General features: G+C 52.6%; 2 protein-coding genes across 4 annotated transcripts in view; both read left to right on the top strand.

The window, feature by feature from the left end:
* Positions 1-4,033: 4,033 nt before the first annotated feature.
* LOC129046663 (translation initiation factor IF-2-like) lies at positions 4,034-5,510 on the top strand. Its single transcript, XM_054514593.1, has 2 exons — positions 4,034-4,639; positions 5,354-5,510. Exons 1-2 carry the CDS (start codon positions 4,034-4,036, stop codon positions 5,405-5,407), a joined length of 660 nt encoding a protein of 219 aa, XP_054370568.1. The 3' UTR covers positions 5,408-5,510.
* Positions 5,511-6,517: 1,007 nt separating this feature from the next.
* PCDH10 (protocadherin 10) overlaps positions 6,518-14,095 on the top strand; it is a 34,235-nt gene continuing 26,657 nt past the window's right edge. For all 3 annotated transcript variants that reach the window (XM_036382350.2, XM_036382348.2, XM_036382346.2), the window contains exons 1-3: positions 6,518-9,967; positions 11,423-11,481; positions 12,026-12,132. In XM_036382350.2, coding sequence (XP_036238243.1) covers positions 7,370-9,967; positions 11,423-11,481; positions 12,026-12,132 — 2,764 coding nt within the window. In that variant the 5' untranslated portion in view covers positions 6,518-7,369. The remainder of the gene's footprint in view (positions 9,968-11,422; positions 11,482-12,025; positions 12,133-14,095) is intronic.

Genomic DNA, 14,095 nt, shown 5'->3' with positions numbered 1-14,095 from the left:
CTCCCCTATCCATCAGATGTGTCTTGTTGTCCCCACCCCTGGCCTTTGTCCATCACTTGGCAGCCCTGCCTTTCCTTCTAGAACCTTCTCCCCAGGGTGTCAAGTGATTGGGCAAGGGCAGGGACCCCTCCCCAGTTTTTTGCTGATTTGTTAGCCTCATACGTTCATCAAACTATGTATCAGTTTTTTCATACCCTCATTTGCCGTCGTGTTGCCCCTCCCAGGCCCTCCCCCTTCCCTTATAAGCTGTCATTTGCCCTCAGTTCGGGGCTCAGTCCTTCTCCCTCCACCCTGCTTTTTCTCCCCCTTCGACCTTCCTCCAATAAACCTGCCAACCCTTCCTGAAGGCTGAGTCCTCCTTTCCTTGCCTGCGCCTCCCTGCGTCTGCCGCCCTCCTTGCTCTCGCATCGTGGATCTCATCGGGACCCATAGGCGCGATAGGAGCTCCGGGCTCCTCAAGCGCCCCTTCGCCGCTGATCGGGGCTGAACGTGAGCCGGGCAAACTCATCACCCCAGCACCGCAGCAGGAAGCCTCAAAAAATACAGTCTTGAATATTGGTAGTGCAAGTAGCTCCACCTAGAATACGTACAAAAATACAGAAGTGCACACTCTTCCTAAGTGATTACATAATTATAACATCACTTTTGTCATCTTGTTCCTCATCCTTCCTAGTTGGTGCTATTGTTATCTGCTTCATAGTTGGCATGATGACTCAAATGATAGAATTATGCTGGAAATTATATATACATGGATCACTGAGGCCCAAGAATGCAAATTCTTCTGGGCAAACAATCTAGAGTTTAGGGCTTTTTTGTATTTATTCTGCCTAGCACCAGAGTGTTATGTCTAAGAATAGAAGTTTTGTGTTTGAACTACTGCTTTTAAGCTCAACCTCAAAACAAATTGTGGTTTAGTTCAAGGTTTGAACTTGCTGCTGAAAAGAAAATCAACAGTGCAATTTTCTTTATCATGAACAACTACATCTACCTATGGCTTTGAGTGTATTATAAGAAGCTTAACAGAGTCTCAAACAACTGGAGTTTTCCACTGTAGTTTTTGTCCTCATATGCTCTGGTAATCATTCAAGCTTAGCAACATTGGTTGAATTCAGATACAGGTCAACTGTATTTTGATGAAGTTCAAGGAAATGAGTGCAGCTGATTGAGCAATACCATAAAAAAATTTATAGAGAAAAAAATATTATGCCTGTCCTGATCAATGTGATCATATTTTGCTTTTCATCTGATTCAGTACCGGGTTTCTATATATGGATTAAACTATCTTTCTGAAAATTCTAGCTAGATGGTAAGAAATTTGCCTTATTGGAAAATCTTTTGTTAAGAAATATCTTCTGTGATGTTAGATACATATGTCACCTCTTTTCTGCAAGTAAACAGATAAAATTCAGTATTTTTGACTGATCACCTTGTATAAAGTCATTCTCATTTGTTTGTATTGTATCTGCAGCACGACAATAAAAGTGGAGTTAAAAATTGCCAAATTTGTGGCTATTACATTAATAGTAATGGGACATGAGACAAGATTATAGGAATCAGGCCAATTGTTAGTGTATAGCCATGCATACAGAAACAACTCTTTTGAAGTGACCAGGACCTTGGCTGCTCTGATCAGGACACTGTAAAAGGCCTGACTGATAGAAAACATTCAGAGCTTAACTGTGGAAAAAAAAATTGTTTTATTCTATTTATTTCAATGCAGACTTGAATCAGCTAAAATCACAAGTCATTGAAACAGGCTGAGATTTTTTTTTCCTCTTTGTGATAAACATTATGATAGACTCTGAAAGCTGGAGAAGGCAGGATAATAGCAGCAGGCTGTACCAATCTACTGTTTCACACTGAACAGCTTCTTGCTGCTTGAGTTTAGTCTCCCTGAAATGTGTATTGAATGTTTGGGAGCAGGCAAAGAAAAGGAGGCAGAAGCTGCATCCTGTAGGATGCATCCACTGTCATTCTGTTCTAGACTCCTGGCACCTCCTGGAGAGGCTCCATCATATCTGATGACTGGTGGAGCACAGAGCATGTAATGAAGTCATATTTGATCATCACTTATTAAAACAGCTGTCTGAGGTCATAAATACAAGGAACTGTTTTCATCACCAGGAGCACTCCCAGAAGTGTGAAGGTGATGATTAACGTTGTATCTCTAGTTCTGCTTCTGTCTTCAACCTTGTGGCAGATGCTTGTCTCTGGGGTTGTTTAAAAAACATCAGAAAATGTCTTAATCACTGGTGACCCCTGCAAGAACTTTGGTGGCTTCCACATCGATCTGACATACAGAGTGCTCCCGAGGCAAACATGAAGACAGGCTTTTTTTATTGATTAGCCAGATTGTCTAGCCTTCCTGTTTTGTCTCCTCATTGGCAATTAAGAGAGAAATCCATTGAGGGAGTGGTGGCAGTGAACCTTCCCCTCTGATACCTTAACCAGGCCTCTTAGTTAATTTGAGAAATTGTTCTGTATCGACCTTGCTTTGAAGCAGGATTTCATCCTATGGCCCCATCAGTAGTACATATACATCTTCCTCTTAGGAAGCAGGCTTTTTCTAACCATAGCACCTTTTGTTTCTTATTTACAATCCAAATCCTATCACTGATTCCAGTAATCTTTGTTGCATCATGACCTGTCATTTCCTTGATGGAAAACCTGGGTGGGTTTTGTAATTTTTTTTTTTAACCAAGATAATTCATATTAAAACAAAGAATAACAATCTAGGACCTTTGAGGGACAAGGGAGGCCAATTCTTGATGTGTTTTTAACATCCAGATAGTAAAGAGGCCACAGTGTTCCCCAGCTTGAAACTAAGACTGAACCTAAAATAGAACCTGAACATCCATTTTGGTGACTCAACTAAACTATGTGGATTAGCTTTCTACAACCAAAAATATGATTGTGCAGGTTAGGATAGCAATTGTTTATTCCAGAACACAGCATTTAGATGTTTTCTTATACATGTGACTCCTTTTGTGTCTGAGCAATGGAAAAACTGTACTTGGCTAATGAGAAATGAAGCATTTCCTCACCCTTTCCCCAGTAATCACTAATTTAATGCTCTACTCCAAATGAACACATTAATCCTTTATCTCCATCTTCCCCATCTCTGCTTTTTTGTCTCATGGAAGGCCAGAACTTTCTTGTCCTTCTCAATGTGAAAGTGATATTTTAGACTTGGAACCATTTAGATAAATAATTGGGATCGTTCATAGTTTATGTCACCATGACTTCACTGCAGCTCTGTGATGAAGGGCAAAAGAACTCGGCTGGGGCAGAGGGGATGCCCTGGCCCTGGGGCACCAGAACAGGCTGGACCTGGGGCTGAGCACCCTCCAGACCTGACAACTCTTCCCCCTCTTATGCACATGCATTCAGTTTTGTGTGTGGATGATTCACCTTCCTGCTGTGTATGAGTTAAAAGCAAAAATTTTGTCTTTAAAATGATCCTTGAGGTTTGGTAAATGGAGGTGCCAGGGAAGCTCTGTGTGAGCAGAAGTATGATTTAGCATCTGTTCTCCTTGTTAGAAAGTGCCCCGTTGTACTCGGGGTGCCAAGGAGGATTTGGCAGGGGAGAAAGGTTTGACTCACCCAGGTGCCATCCCCATCAGCACGGAGCATTTACAAACCTGGCATCCACTCTCTCCATCTCCAAATCACAGCACAGACTGAAACGCAGTGATACCAAAGATCAGTCTTCATTCGGCAAAGTAATTGCCAAATTAAATGATGCCAGATGGAAAAACTAAAGGCCACGGTGTCAGAGGTCTGTCCATAGCCCTGGGCTTTAGGAAGAGGTAAATACACAGGTCTCAGCTGGTGCTGCAGGAGGTACGTGTCCGGCGGGGAGCCGGCGCTCGGACTGTGCCGAATCGATACCTGCTATCGAAGGGAGCAGCGCGCAGCGTTAGGGCCAACCCAGCGTTATCAGAAAATGATATATTGCACATTAGGATGGATAATTCATGTCGCCTTCATCGGCTCAGACCGTCGCGAAAATTCATAAATCATTTTCTCGTTCATGTATCGCCTAAGTGCGATCTGTCACTCGGCATCAGCGGGAGGGCGGCCGCGGATCCCCGCCGGATTCCCAAAATGGAGACCCGGCTGCGCTTGGAATCGCGGGGGCAGCTCGGATCCCCGGGCTGCGGGCCCCCCGGGAGGGCGGGAGGCGGCTCCCCCCGCGCCTATACACGTGTGTGGATATAAATATGTGTGTGTTCCCCGCTGGCTGCTGCTGCTGCCCCCCGCATCACGCCGTCTCCGCAGGAGCCTCGCGTGGGTGTCGCGCCTCGGGAGCGCCCCGAGCCCGGGGATGTGTGCCCCCCTCCCAGCCCTACCTCCGGGGCTTCCTCCCGCCCGCACAGGCGGACACGGACACAGACACGGACACGGACACGGGCGGGCTCGGTCTCCCGGGTTTCGCCCGCGTTCCTCGAAGGCAGGAGACGTGGCCGCTCCGGGGGCTTCGGCGGCGGGGAGAGAAGGGCTAGAACTGCCCCGGGTGGCGTTCAGTGCCGGGCAGCGGCCGCTCCCCTATGGGCATCCACGGGTCGTTCCCGCAGGAAGGCAGGAGAGGCAGGATCTCCGCTGGCCGCGCCCGGGGCTGGCGGCAGCGGGCGGGCAGGTGAGCGGCGGCGCTTCTGCACGGGAAGGCAAAGCAGCGAGCTCCCCGTCCGCATCCCACGGGCAGCGCCAGCAGCCGGGCCACTCTGAAAAAAATTTTTTCAATTTGTCTGCAAAGCACCCACTGGAATCACCCCGCCACAGAGCCCGGGGGTGGGTAGGGAGCCAGGCAGAAGGGGAGAACAGGATGCAGTTTGGGGGAGAGTGGGCATCTCCCTGCCTGCCGCGCCGGCTGCCGCGGCCTCACAGCCGGCCAGGGGAGCGCGGGGCTGGGCGGAGAGCGGCGGCAGGGCCGGGGCCGGGTCCCGGAGCGGGTCCCGGAGCGGAGCGGAGCGCGCTGAGTGCCCCGCGGGGCGGCGGCGGCGCTGGCGGGCGCAGTGCGGCGCTGGAGGCGCTGGGGGGCGCCCGCCGCCCGCCACAGCGGCCGCGCCGCCGGGGGAGGGGCGGGGCGGGGGCGCGCCCGCGGCTCCGGGCGCTGGAGCCCGGCTCTGGACATCGCAGAACGGCTGGGATTGCTGGGAATTGCTGGGGAGCTTCAAGGCCGGCTGGCTCCAGCCCCTCCTGCCACGGGCAGGGGCGTCCTGCACCAAACCGGCTTGCTGCCAGCCCCGTCCAGCCTGGCCTTGAATACTTCCTAGGATGGGGCATCCTCAGCTTCTCGGGGAGAGCTCTGCCGGGCCTCTCCATCCTAATGGGGCTTCCTCTGTTTCCGCAGGAAAAACGCGCCTGTAGTTCATTGAGATACGCGGACGGAGCCGCTGCTGTGTGATGGATTAGCGATGGGGTTAGAGCAGGAGGTGCACGTCCCTGCTTTGTGATGCTCTTCAAATAAAATAACATGTGGGGGGGGAAAGCCTCCGCAAGAATTATAACTATAGTATTCTTTTAATTTATTCATTCGGTAGCCTTAGGGACGTGGATCTCTCAGCCAGCACCGACAGCCGGTACCGGAGCGTTTCCCTTGGATTCCTCCGGTTATCCCTGAGAGAATATCGCACTCCAGGGATATCCGCCCCACCACCCTGAGCACCCAATGACAGGCGGTATTCCTCCTTCTACCTCTGCCACCGCGCCTCACGGTCTCCTGTTGCACCAGCGGAAATTCCGAAATGGAAATAGGAAAATACCGGCGCAGGCTCGCCGTGCTTTAAATTGACTGGAGCTGCAAACACCGCACGGGTAAATGACGGAAAGTTGCGCTCTCTCCACTGTGGAACACACCAAGGGGCGGGGAAGGGGAATGGAACAACAACAACAACCGCAAGTTTCCAAAAAAAAGCTCCACTGGAAAGTTGGTGGCGGCTGGGTGGAAAATCCCTCTCCAAGGAGCTGGGCTTGTTGACGTTTACCCGGGTTGCGTGTGTGTGTGTGTGTGTGCCAGGGATGAGCGGCGATTCAGCGGCCGCGGCGGGGGAACCACCACCCAGGAAGGGGAGAGAGGCAGGGAAGGAGGCAGGGATTGAGGGAAGGAAGGAGGGAAGCGGGCAGGGAGCGCTGAGGGGCTGAGGCGGCCGGCGCGCGCTCTGCCCGCTCTGCCCGCCCAGCCCGCGCGCGGCCCCGCCCAGCCGTGACGCAGCGCCCCCGACGCGCGACGCGGCCAATGAGACACCGCCCCCGGGGGCGGTGCTGGGCGCCGATTGGTTGGCAGGAGCCGGGCGCTGCGCAAAAACAGCGGAGCGGAGCGCTGCCCGCTCAGAAACTGCTGGCAGAGATCGGCGGAGCCGGGCCGGGAGCGGAGCCGGGACGGGAGCGCAGCGGCGGCGGCGGCACACATAGACACAGGGGCTAGGCGAGAAAGCAGCAAGAGAGGAAAAAAAAATAATAATCCCCACCGCGATCGGCACCGCCGTAAAAGCAGAGTGATGATGATGAACGTACTCGTAGCAATAAGAGAAGAAAAGGAAAGACCTTTGACAGAGGAGAGAGAAATCTAAAATCTTTAAATTAAAAAAAAAAAAAAGGAAATACCAGGGACATCGGGGAATGAAAGTTTTGGGTAGCTAAGCTGCTCTCTGCCTTTTTTTTTTTTTTTTTTTTAATATGAAATCTTTGTGCGGGTAATTTTTTTTTTTTTAATTTCGCGGTTTTCTGCCTTTTCCTTGCATCCAAAGAGGGCATGCCCACCGGCTGTTCCAGCAGCATCTAGCCTCCAACTCCCACCAGGAAGACAAACCGAGGACAATCTTGAAATACAAAAATTTCCTCCTTGGAATTTGCTGCTGCTGCTGCTGCTGTCTCCGCCGCCACTGCTGCTGCCGCGGTGCAGTGCCAAGACTCTCGGAATAAATAAAAGAGGGCTACAGTGTGTCTCTAGCTACAGCCGGCTAATAGCTATTTTAGTTGGCCGTACATCTCGAAGATCACAGATGAAGCGGGGACGCCTGTCTTCTTCGTTTGCTCAGCGTGTGAAACAATAATCCCCGTAACAAAAAGGAGGGAGATGGGGGAGAAAAAAAATCCTAACATGAATCAGAAGAAATAGTATCTAGCAACCCTCCCCCCCAGCCCCCCCAAACCAACCTCTCCCCCTCCCCTTCCCCCGATCCCCCTCTCTCTCCACACGCTTGCAGGCGCGGGCACGCGCGCGCACACACAGACACACAGACGCGCGCACACAGACACACAGACACGCACACACACTGTACTGTGTATTTTCGAAGGAGGAGGTGGCTTTTGGAAGAGGAGGCAGCGGTGGTGTCGGGGAGGGGGGAATCTCTTTCCCCGTCTGGAGATGGTTGTGCTATTCCTCTTTGCCTTGCTCTGGATGGTGGAGGGGGCTTTTTGCCAGCTCCATTACACGGTGCAGGAAGAGCAGGAGCATGGCACGTTCGTGGGGAATATCGCCGAGGACCTGGGCTTGGACATTACAAAACTTTCGGCTCGGCGCTTCCAGACGGCGCCCAACTCCCGCAGCCCTTACCTGGAGCTTAACCTCGAGACCGGGGTGCTCTACGTGAACGAGAAGATCGACCGGGAGCAGATCTGCAAGCAGAGCCCCTCCTGCCTGCTGCACCTGGAGGTCTTCCTGGAGAACCCCCTGGAGCTGTTCCGGGTGGAGATCGAGGTGCTGGACATCAACGACAACCCGCCCTCCTTCCCGGAGCCCGACCTGACCGTGGAGATCTCGGAGAGCGCCACGCCGGGCACCCGCTTCCCGCTGGAGAGCGCCTTCGACCCCGACGTGGGCACCAACTCCCTGCGCACCTACGAGATCACCCCCAACAGCTACTTCTCCCTCGACGTGCAGACTCAGGGCGACGGGAACCGCTTCGCCGAGCTGGTGCTGGACCAGCCGCTGGACCGGGAGCAGCAGGCGGTGCACCGCTACGTGCTGACGGCGGTGGACGGCGGGCAGCCCCAGCAGCGCACCGGCACCGCCCTGCTCACCGTCAGGGTGCTGGACTCCAACGACAACGTGCCCGCCTTCGAGCAGCCCGTGTACACCGTGTCGCTGCCGGAGAACTCGCCGCCGGGCACCCTGGTGCTGCAGCTGAACGCCACGGACCCCGACGAGGGGCAGAACGGCGAGATCATCTACTCCTTCAGCAGCCACATCTCGGCCCGCGCCCGGGAGCTCTTCGGCATCGCGCCGCGCACCGGGCGCCTGGAGGTGAGCGGCGAGCTGGACTACGAGGAGAGCAGCGTGTACCAGGTGTACGTGCAAGCCAAGGACCTGGGGCCCAACGCCGTGCCCGCGCACTGCAAGGTGCTGGTGCGGGTGCTGGACGCCAACGACAACGCGCCCGAGATCAGCTTCTCCACCGTCAAGGAGGCGGTGAGCGAGGCGGCGGCGCCGGGCACCGTGGTGGCCCTGTTCAGCGTCTCGGACCGCGACTCGGAGGAGAACGGGCAGGTGCAGTGCGAGCTGCTGCAGGGCGACGCGCCCTTCCGCCTCAAGAGCTCCTTCAAGAACTACTACACCATCGTCACCGAGGGGCCGCTGGACCGCGAGCAGCCGGGCGGCGACGCCTACACGCTGACCGTGGTGGCCCGGGACCGCGGCGAGCCGCCGCTCAGCACCAGCAAGTCCATCCAGGTGCGGGTGAGCGACGTGAACGACAACGCGCCGCGCTTCAGCCAGCCCGTGTACCAGGTGTACGTGAGCGAGAACAACGTGCCCGGCGCCTACATCTACGCCGTCAGCGCCACCGACCGCGACCAGGGCGCCAACGCCCGCCTCGCCTACTCCATCCTGGAGAGCCAGATCCAGGGCATGTCCGTCTTCACCTACGTCTCCATCAACTCCGAGAACGGCTTTCTCTACGCCCTCCGCTCCTTCGACTACGAGCAGCTCAAAGAGTTCAGCTTCCAGGTGGAGGCCCGCGACGCGGGCGAGGAGCCGCAGCCGCTGGCCGGCAACGCCACCGTGCACATCATCGTGGTGGACCAGAACGACAACGCCCCCGCCATCGTCAGCCCCGTGCCCGGCCGCAACGGGACCCCGGCGCGGGAGGCGCTGCCCCGCGGCGCCGAGCCGGGCTACCTGGTCAGCCGGGTGGCGGCCGTGGACGCCGACGACGGCGAGAACGCCCGCCTCACCTACAGCATCGCGCGGGGCAACGAGGCCGGGCTCTTCCGCATGGACTGGCGCTCCGGGGAGCTGCGGACGGCCCGCAGGGTGCCGGCCAAGCGCGACCCGCAGCGCCCCTACGAGCTGGTCATCGAGGTGCGCGACCACGGGCAGCCGCCGCTCTCCTCCACCGCCGCCGTGCAGGTGGTGCTGGTGGACGGCGCGGGAGAGCGCTCCGGGGGCGGCGGCGGCCCGGCCGCGGGCACCGGGGCGGGGGGAGGCGGCGGAGGCTCCGGCGAGCATCGCCCCAGCCGCTCCGGCGGGGATAACTCGCTGGACCTCACGCTCATCCTCATCATCGCCCTGGGCTCTGTCTCCTTCATCTTCCTGCTGGCCATGATCGTCCTGGCGGTGCGCTGTCAGAAGGAGAAGAAGCTCAATATCTACACCTGCCTGGCCAGCGACTGCTGCCTGGGCTGCTGCTGCTGCTGCCCCTGCTGTAGCCGGCAGGCGCGGGCCCGCAAGAAGAAGCTCAGCAAGTCGGACATCATGCTGGTGCAGAGCTCCAACGTGCCCAGCAACCCCGCGCAGGTGCCGGTGGAGGAGTCGGGCAGCTTCGGCTCCCACCACCACAACCAGAACTACTGCTACCAAGTCTGCCTCACCCCCGAGTCCGCCAAGACCGACCTGATGTTCCTCAAGCCCTGTAGCCCCTCTCGCAGCACCGACGCCGAGCACAACCCCTGCGGGGCCATCGTCACCGGCTACGCCGACCAGCAGCCCGACATCATCTCCAACGGCAGCATTTTGTCCAGCGAGGTAAGGACCGGCACCCCCCGGCATCCCGCACCCCCCCAGCCCGCGCAGACTTCATCCCCGAGCATCCTTCCCCAAGCTCCCGCTCCTCCTCCTCTCCCGTCGCGAAAGGTGTTTTGCATTCCCAATCCTGCTCGTTTCTCCTTTAATCCGTCCGCTGCCTCTCCCCGCTTTGCCTTCTCATCTTTGGGGGATTTAGCGACAGGCGGGGGTCTCAGAGGCGATTGTGGGGTAGAGACACACACACGCACACCGCTGGCTCCCTCCCGCTCGGGCTGAGCAGCTGTTGCAGCCGAGCGTGTTCCCCCCGAGTCCCCCTCCCACCCCCCTCCGGTGCCTCTGAAGGAATCTGGGCAGCATCGTGGCGCAGAGATGCCCCCGAGCCTGCGGTAGCTGTGAGTGGATTGCCTGTGGGTTGGGAGATGGGCGCGGGGGGGGGTTACAGCTCTTTACGGCATCTCTCCGCTTGACAAGGCTGAAGTGGCGTGGGGTGTAAGCACAGGATGCTCTGAAGGAAGGCTTTAAACGCGTGTGTTTTTCGGTCCTGAAATCTTTTCATGTGTGACTAAAGCTTTGGGGGAAACCCCCTTTGGGACTGTGACAATCACTGTAGTTAGCAGGAGCTTTAATTAATTTGTGAATTAGGGTTTTTGACTTTTCTTGACTCTGTCTGCGCAGCTCTTTATAACCCCAAAGTTTGCAAAGAGCAGCAAGAAAGAGTTTCTGTAAAATTGTGTGCTGAGACTTAATGTCCCCTGCAGTCTTGCCTATATTGTGTTGCCTGGTGTGTAGAGAATTTTTACTAAAGCATTTACCATGCCATATCACTCCCCCATTAATCTTTTTGTGCTGGCTTAGCTCATGTATATTTTCAGCACCTCTCTGCCTGTACACTAGTGAAAACCTCACCTTCTCTCCTACCCTGAAACCTGAGTGCTGTCCAGTCTCACAAAGGTGGTTTGGATGGTGTTTTCTAAGGCATTAAGTTCTGCAGTGAAATTTCTAATATTGATTTGTAGTACTGCCCTTGCCTCAAAATGTCTACAAAACTCTTGACTTCTGCTGCTTTTTTGATAACTTGAGGGTATCTCAATGTATGGGTTTTTTTTTTTCCTTATGGTGCAATACCAGTACAATCTAAGCAGTCCACAACTCTAGAAATAGTTATGCTAATTTTTTGTGGGAGTCCTTGTGATGCTCAACAGTGTGCACTGTGAGAAAACGTCAGAGTCTTGTCTCAAAAAACTCCAGAAAAAATCCCTTGTGCCTTCCCATCTGTGTGACTAAGAGCTGATTCTTTCCCCCCTTACATTCTAGAAACAGATTTTGGAGGCCTACTTGCAGCTAAGCATTGCCATTTATAGTGACTATGGTGAGCTGCTCCCTTGTATATTCTCTGCTGCTGGTTACAGAAATATCAAGAGTTAAAATATCTCCCAATAATTTGTTTTCTCCTAGACAAAGCATCAGCGTGCTGAGCTCAGTTATCTAGTTGACAGACCCCGACGAGTAAACAGGTAGGAGCTCTGCAGCCTTGGTTTCCTCATGCATGCTTTAGCAAGTCTGAGTGCTGTGCAGAAATGTATTTACTACAGATGTGACTGGGTAGTAAAGCAGTGGGAAGTCGAATGGATGTAGATGCACCAAATAAAGTTCGATTTAAGGCTTTTCTAAACTGGTTTTCAAACTGACTGAAAAGAGAACAAAATCCCGGTTTGTACGAGTCTAAAACATGCTTCAAATACTTAATAACATGCTTCTGTAGGGTCTCCCAGAAAACATTGTCTCACTGAGCTAAAGTTCAGCTAACCAGCTTAAGGAAATGCTACCAAATTACTTTTGCAGACCGCATGAAAACCGGGAGGGGCAATAACCCTTGCTGGCCCTTGCGAGGTCTGAAAACTGCTTGTTTTGTTCAGGGCGGGCAGGGCACCTCGGTGGGAGCCGTGCAGGAGTGAGGGGGGGTAATGCAGCGCCGTGTTTGGCCATGTGATGGCGGAAGAATGTTTTACGAGCTCCTCTTTCATGTTTATTCTAATGTAAAGATGTTTCTGTGTCTAGTTCTGCATTCCAGGAAGCAGACATAGTAAGCTCTAAGGACAGTGGTCACGGAGACAGTGAGCAAGGAGACAGTGATCATGATGCCACTAATCGAGGTCAATCCTCTGGTAAGTCTGATAAGAGAATGGAAATATTGGATCTTTAAGTAGGGAGACTAGAAGGAACAGTTACTTATAGGAATATAATACAAGAGAGGCATAAATAAGGTGAGCGTATTTATTTTTTGGGAGACTGGGTTTACATCAGCTTGCTGCTACGGGAGGCAGTTTTGAACCTCTTTTGGTCACGGGGCAGAATTTATTTTATTAATGTGGTTGGGGATGGGAATTGGTGTGTTAAACTCCATCATTCACTGTAGCAAAACTTCCTGCACATTAAAACAAAGTTATGGGTACATTTGATAGTACATTTTCTCCTATGGCAGATTTAGAGAATCTCAAAGCATTAAGCAATTCTGTTTAGTAGGCACTTCAGCTGGCACAGCAGTGAGAAGTGAAGGAGGAGTTCCCAAGGGAAAGAATGAACCCAGTGATTGAGTGACAGCCAGACTGTGAGGGGTTTTTTTTCAGGGGATCAGTGGAGACACGTTGGGTGCTCTGAATGTGTAATACCTTCAAATTTTGGAGGATTGTCTGTTAATTCGAATTGAGGCACCATATAAAGCAAGTGGTCTCCATGTTAATAAGATATTATTAAATACATTTTCTTGACAGAGGAAAGAAAGGCTTTCAAAGGCTATGAATCACTTAGGAAATACACACATTGCAGTGTTATGCCCATATGTAAGGCTTGCTGTCTCAGTTCGCATACTGTCAGTTTGCTTCTGAAAGGAACATTTGTTCAGAGCCTGTGCATTAGAATTCACGCTCACCCTCTCACTGCATTTTAGCTACAAATGCTGGGCTTTCTTTCCTACCACGGCCTCCCCAGGTCTGGTACATCTTTGTGCAACACAGTGCTGCCTTTCCCCTTGTTTCCTTTGTGCTCTGTCACGTATAAAGATTTGCTACAACCGTGTCATACAAAACACTGTCAGTCCTCCTTTTCTGAATTCCCCCCGACCCCCACCTTAGGAGGCACAGGGCAGGGGACCCAGTGCTGCCACAGCAGTGCTGCCTCACCCTCCTGCTCTGTTAATGTCCCCTATTTTCCTGCTGCTGTAGTCACTGTGCCCTTAACGATGGGAAACCCAGGCACCAGGGGAAGAGGAGGCTGCCACAGGGCCTCTTTCTATTGCTGCAAGTCATTAATATGCAGACCTAATGAGACTTGAGAAGAGCCAAGAGTCTCTGGAGCTCCCTGCTTCTTGCAGGGCTTCATGCTAAGTGAACAGAGTGTCTATTTTGTGTCTGGGAACCTGACAACAAACCAGGTCTTGCCAGAAGTTTACATCTGAACACAGAGCCTCTTTCATTTTTGGCCTATATATGGCGTATGATTTATTATTGTTTGAAAAAGCCATGTATTTAGCTTCCCCCCACCCTTTCTTTTGCACTGTTTCTGATGCAGCAATCAGGGCTACTGAGTTATAAAAAGCTCTCTCTCCTCCTGCCCTCCCTGCATTCCTGTTTTTTTTTTTTTCTCCTCTTTTACGCATTTTACTGCAGCAGTCATCTCCATGAACATTTCAATCAGCTTAGTCCCTCAACATAATGAACCATAATAACCAAACAGGAGAGAAAAGAATAAACATCTGCAGAAGGGGCTGGATTTGACTGATGGTGGGAATATAATCACATAGTTGCACATCAACTGAAAGCCATTTTCTTTTAGATGCATTCTGTGCTGTTATTGTTGTGCCTCTGTTCTTTTTGCTTTCCCTCCATTTTAAAAGTAGACTATGAATACTTTTCATATTTGGCATTGATCCTTAGTGGGTTAAATTCTTCTACATTTCTATTTTATCAAATAGTGGAGAAAAACTATTCTGTACTTTTAAATAATTTCAAATCATTTAAGAATCTGATGTGATCTGCGAACTTCTGTATCTTCAGTGGTGATCACATAGTCGGTAATGAAAGCTGACAATTAGGCTTGGTCTACTCACAATTAGTAGGTTGAACCGAAAAC

The sequence above is a fragment of the Molothrus ater genome, chromosome 4 (assembly GCF_012460135.2).
Source record: "Molothrus ater isolate BHLD 08-10-18 breed brown headed cowbird chromosome 4, BPBGC_Mater_1.1, whole genome shotgun sequence".
In the NCBI taxonomy this organism is placed as follows: domain Eukaryota; kingdom Metazoa; phylum Chordata; class Aves; order Passeriformes; family Icteridae; genus Molothrus; species Molothrus ater.
This window is presented reverse-complemented; position numbering and strand designations above follow the sequence as displayed.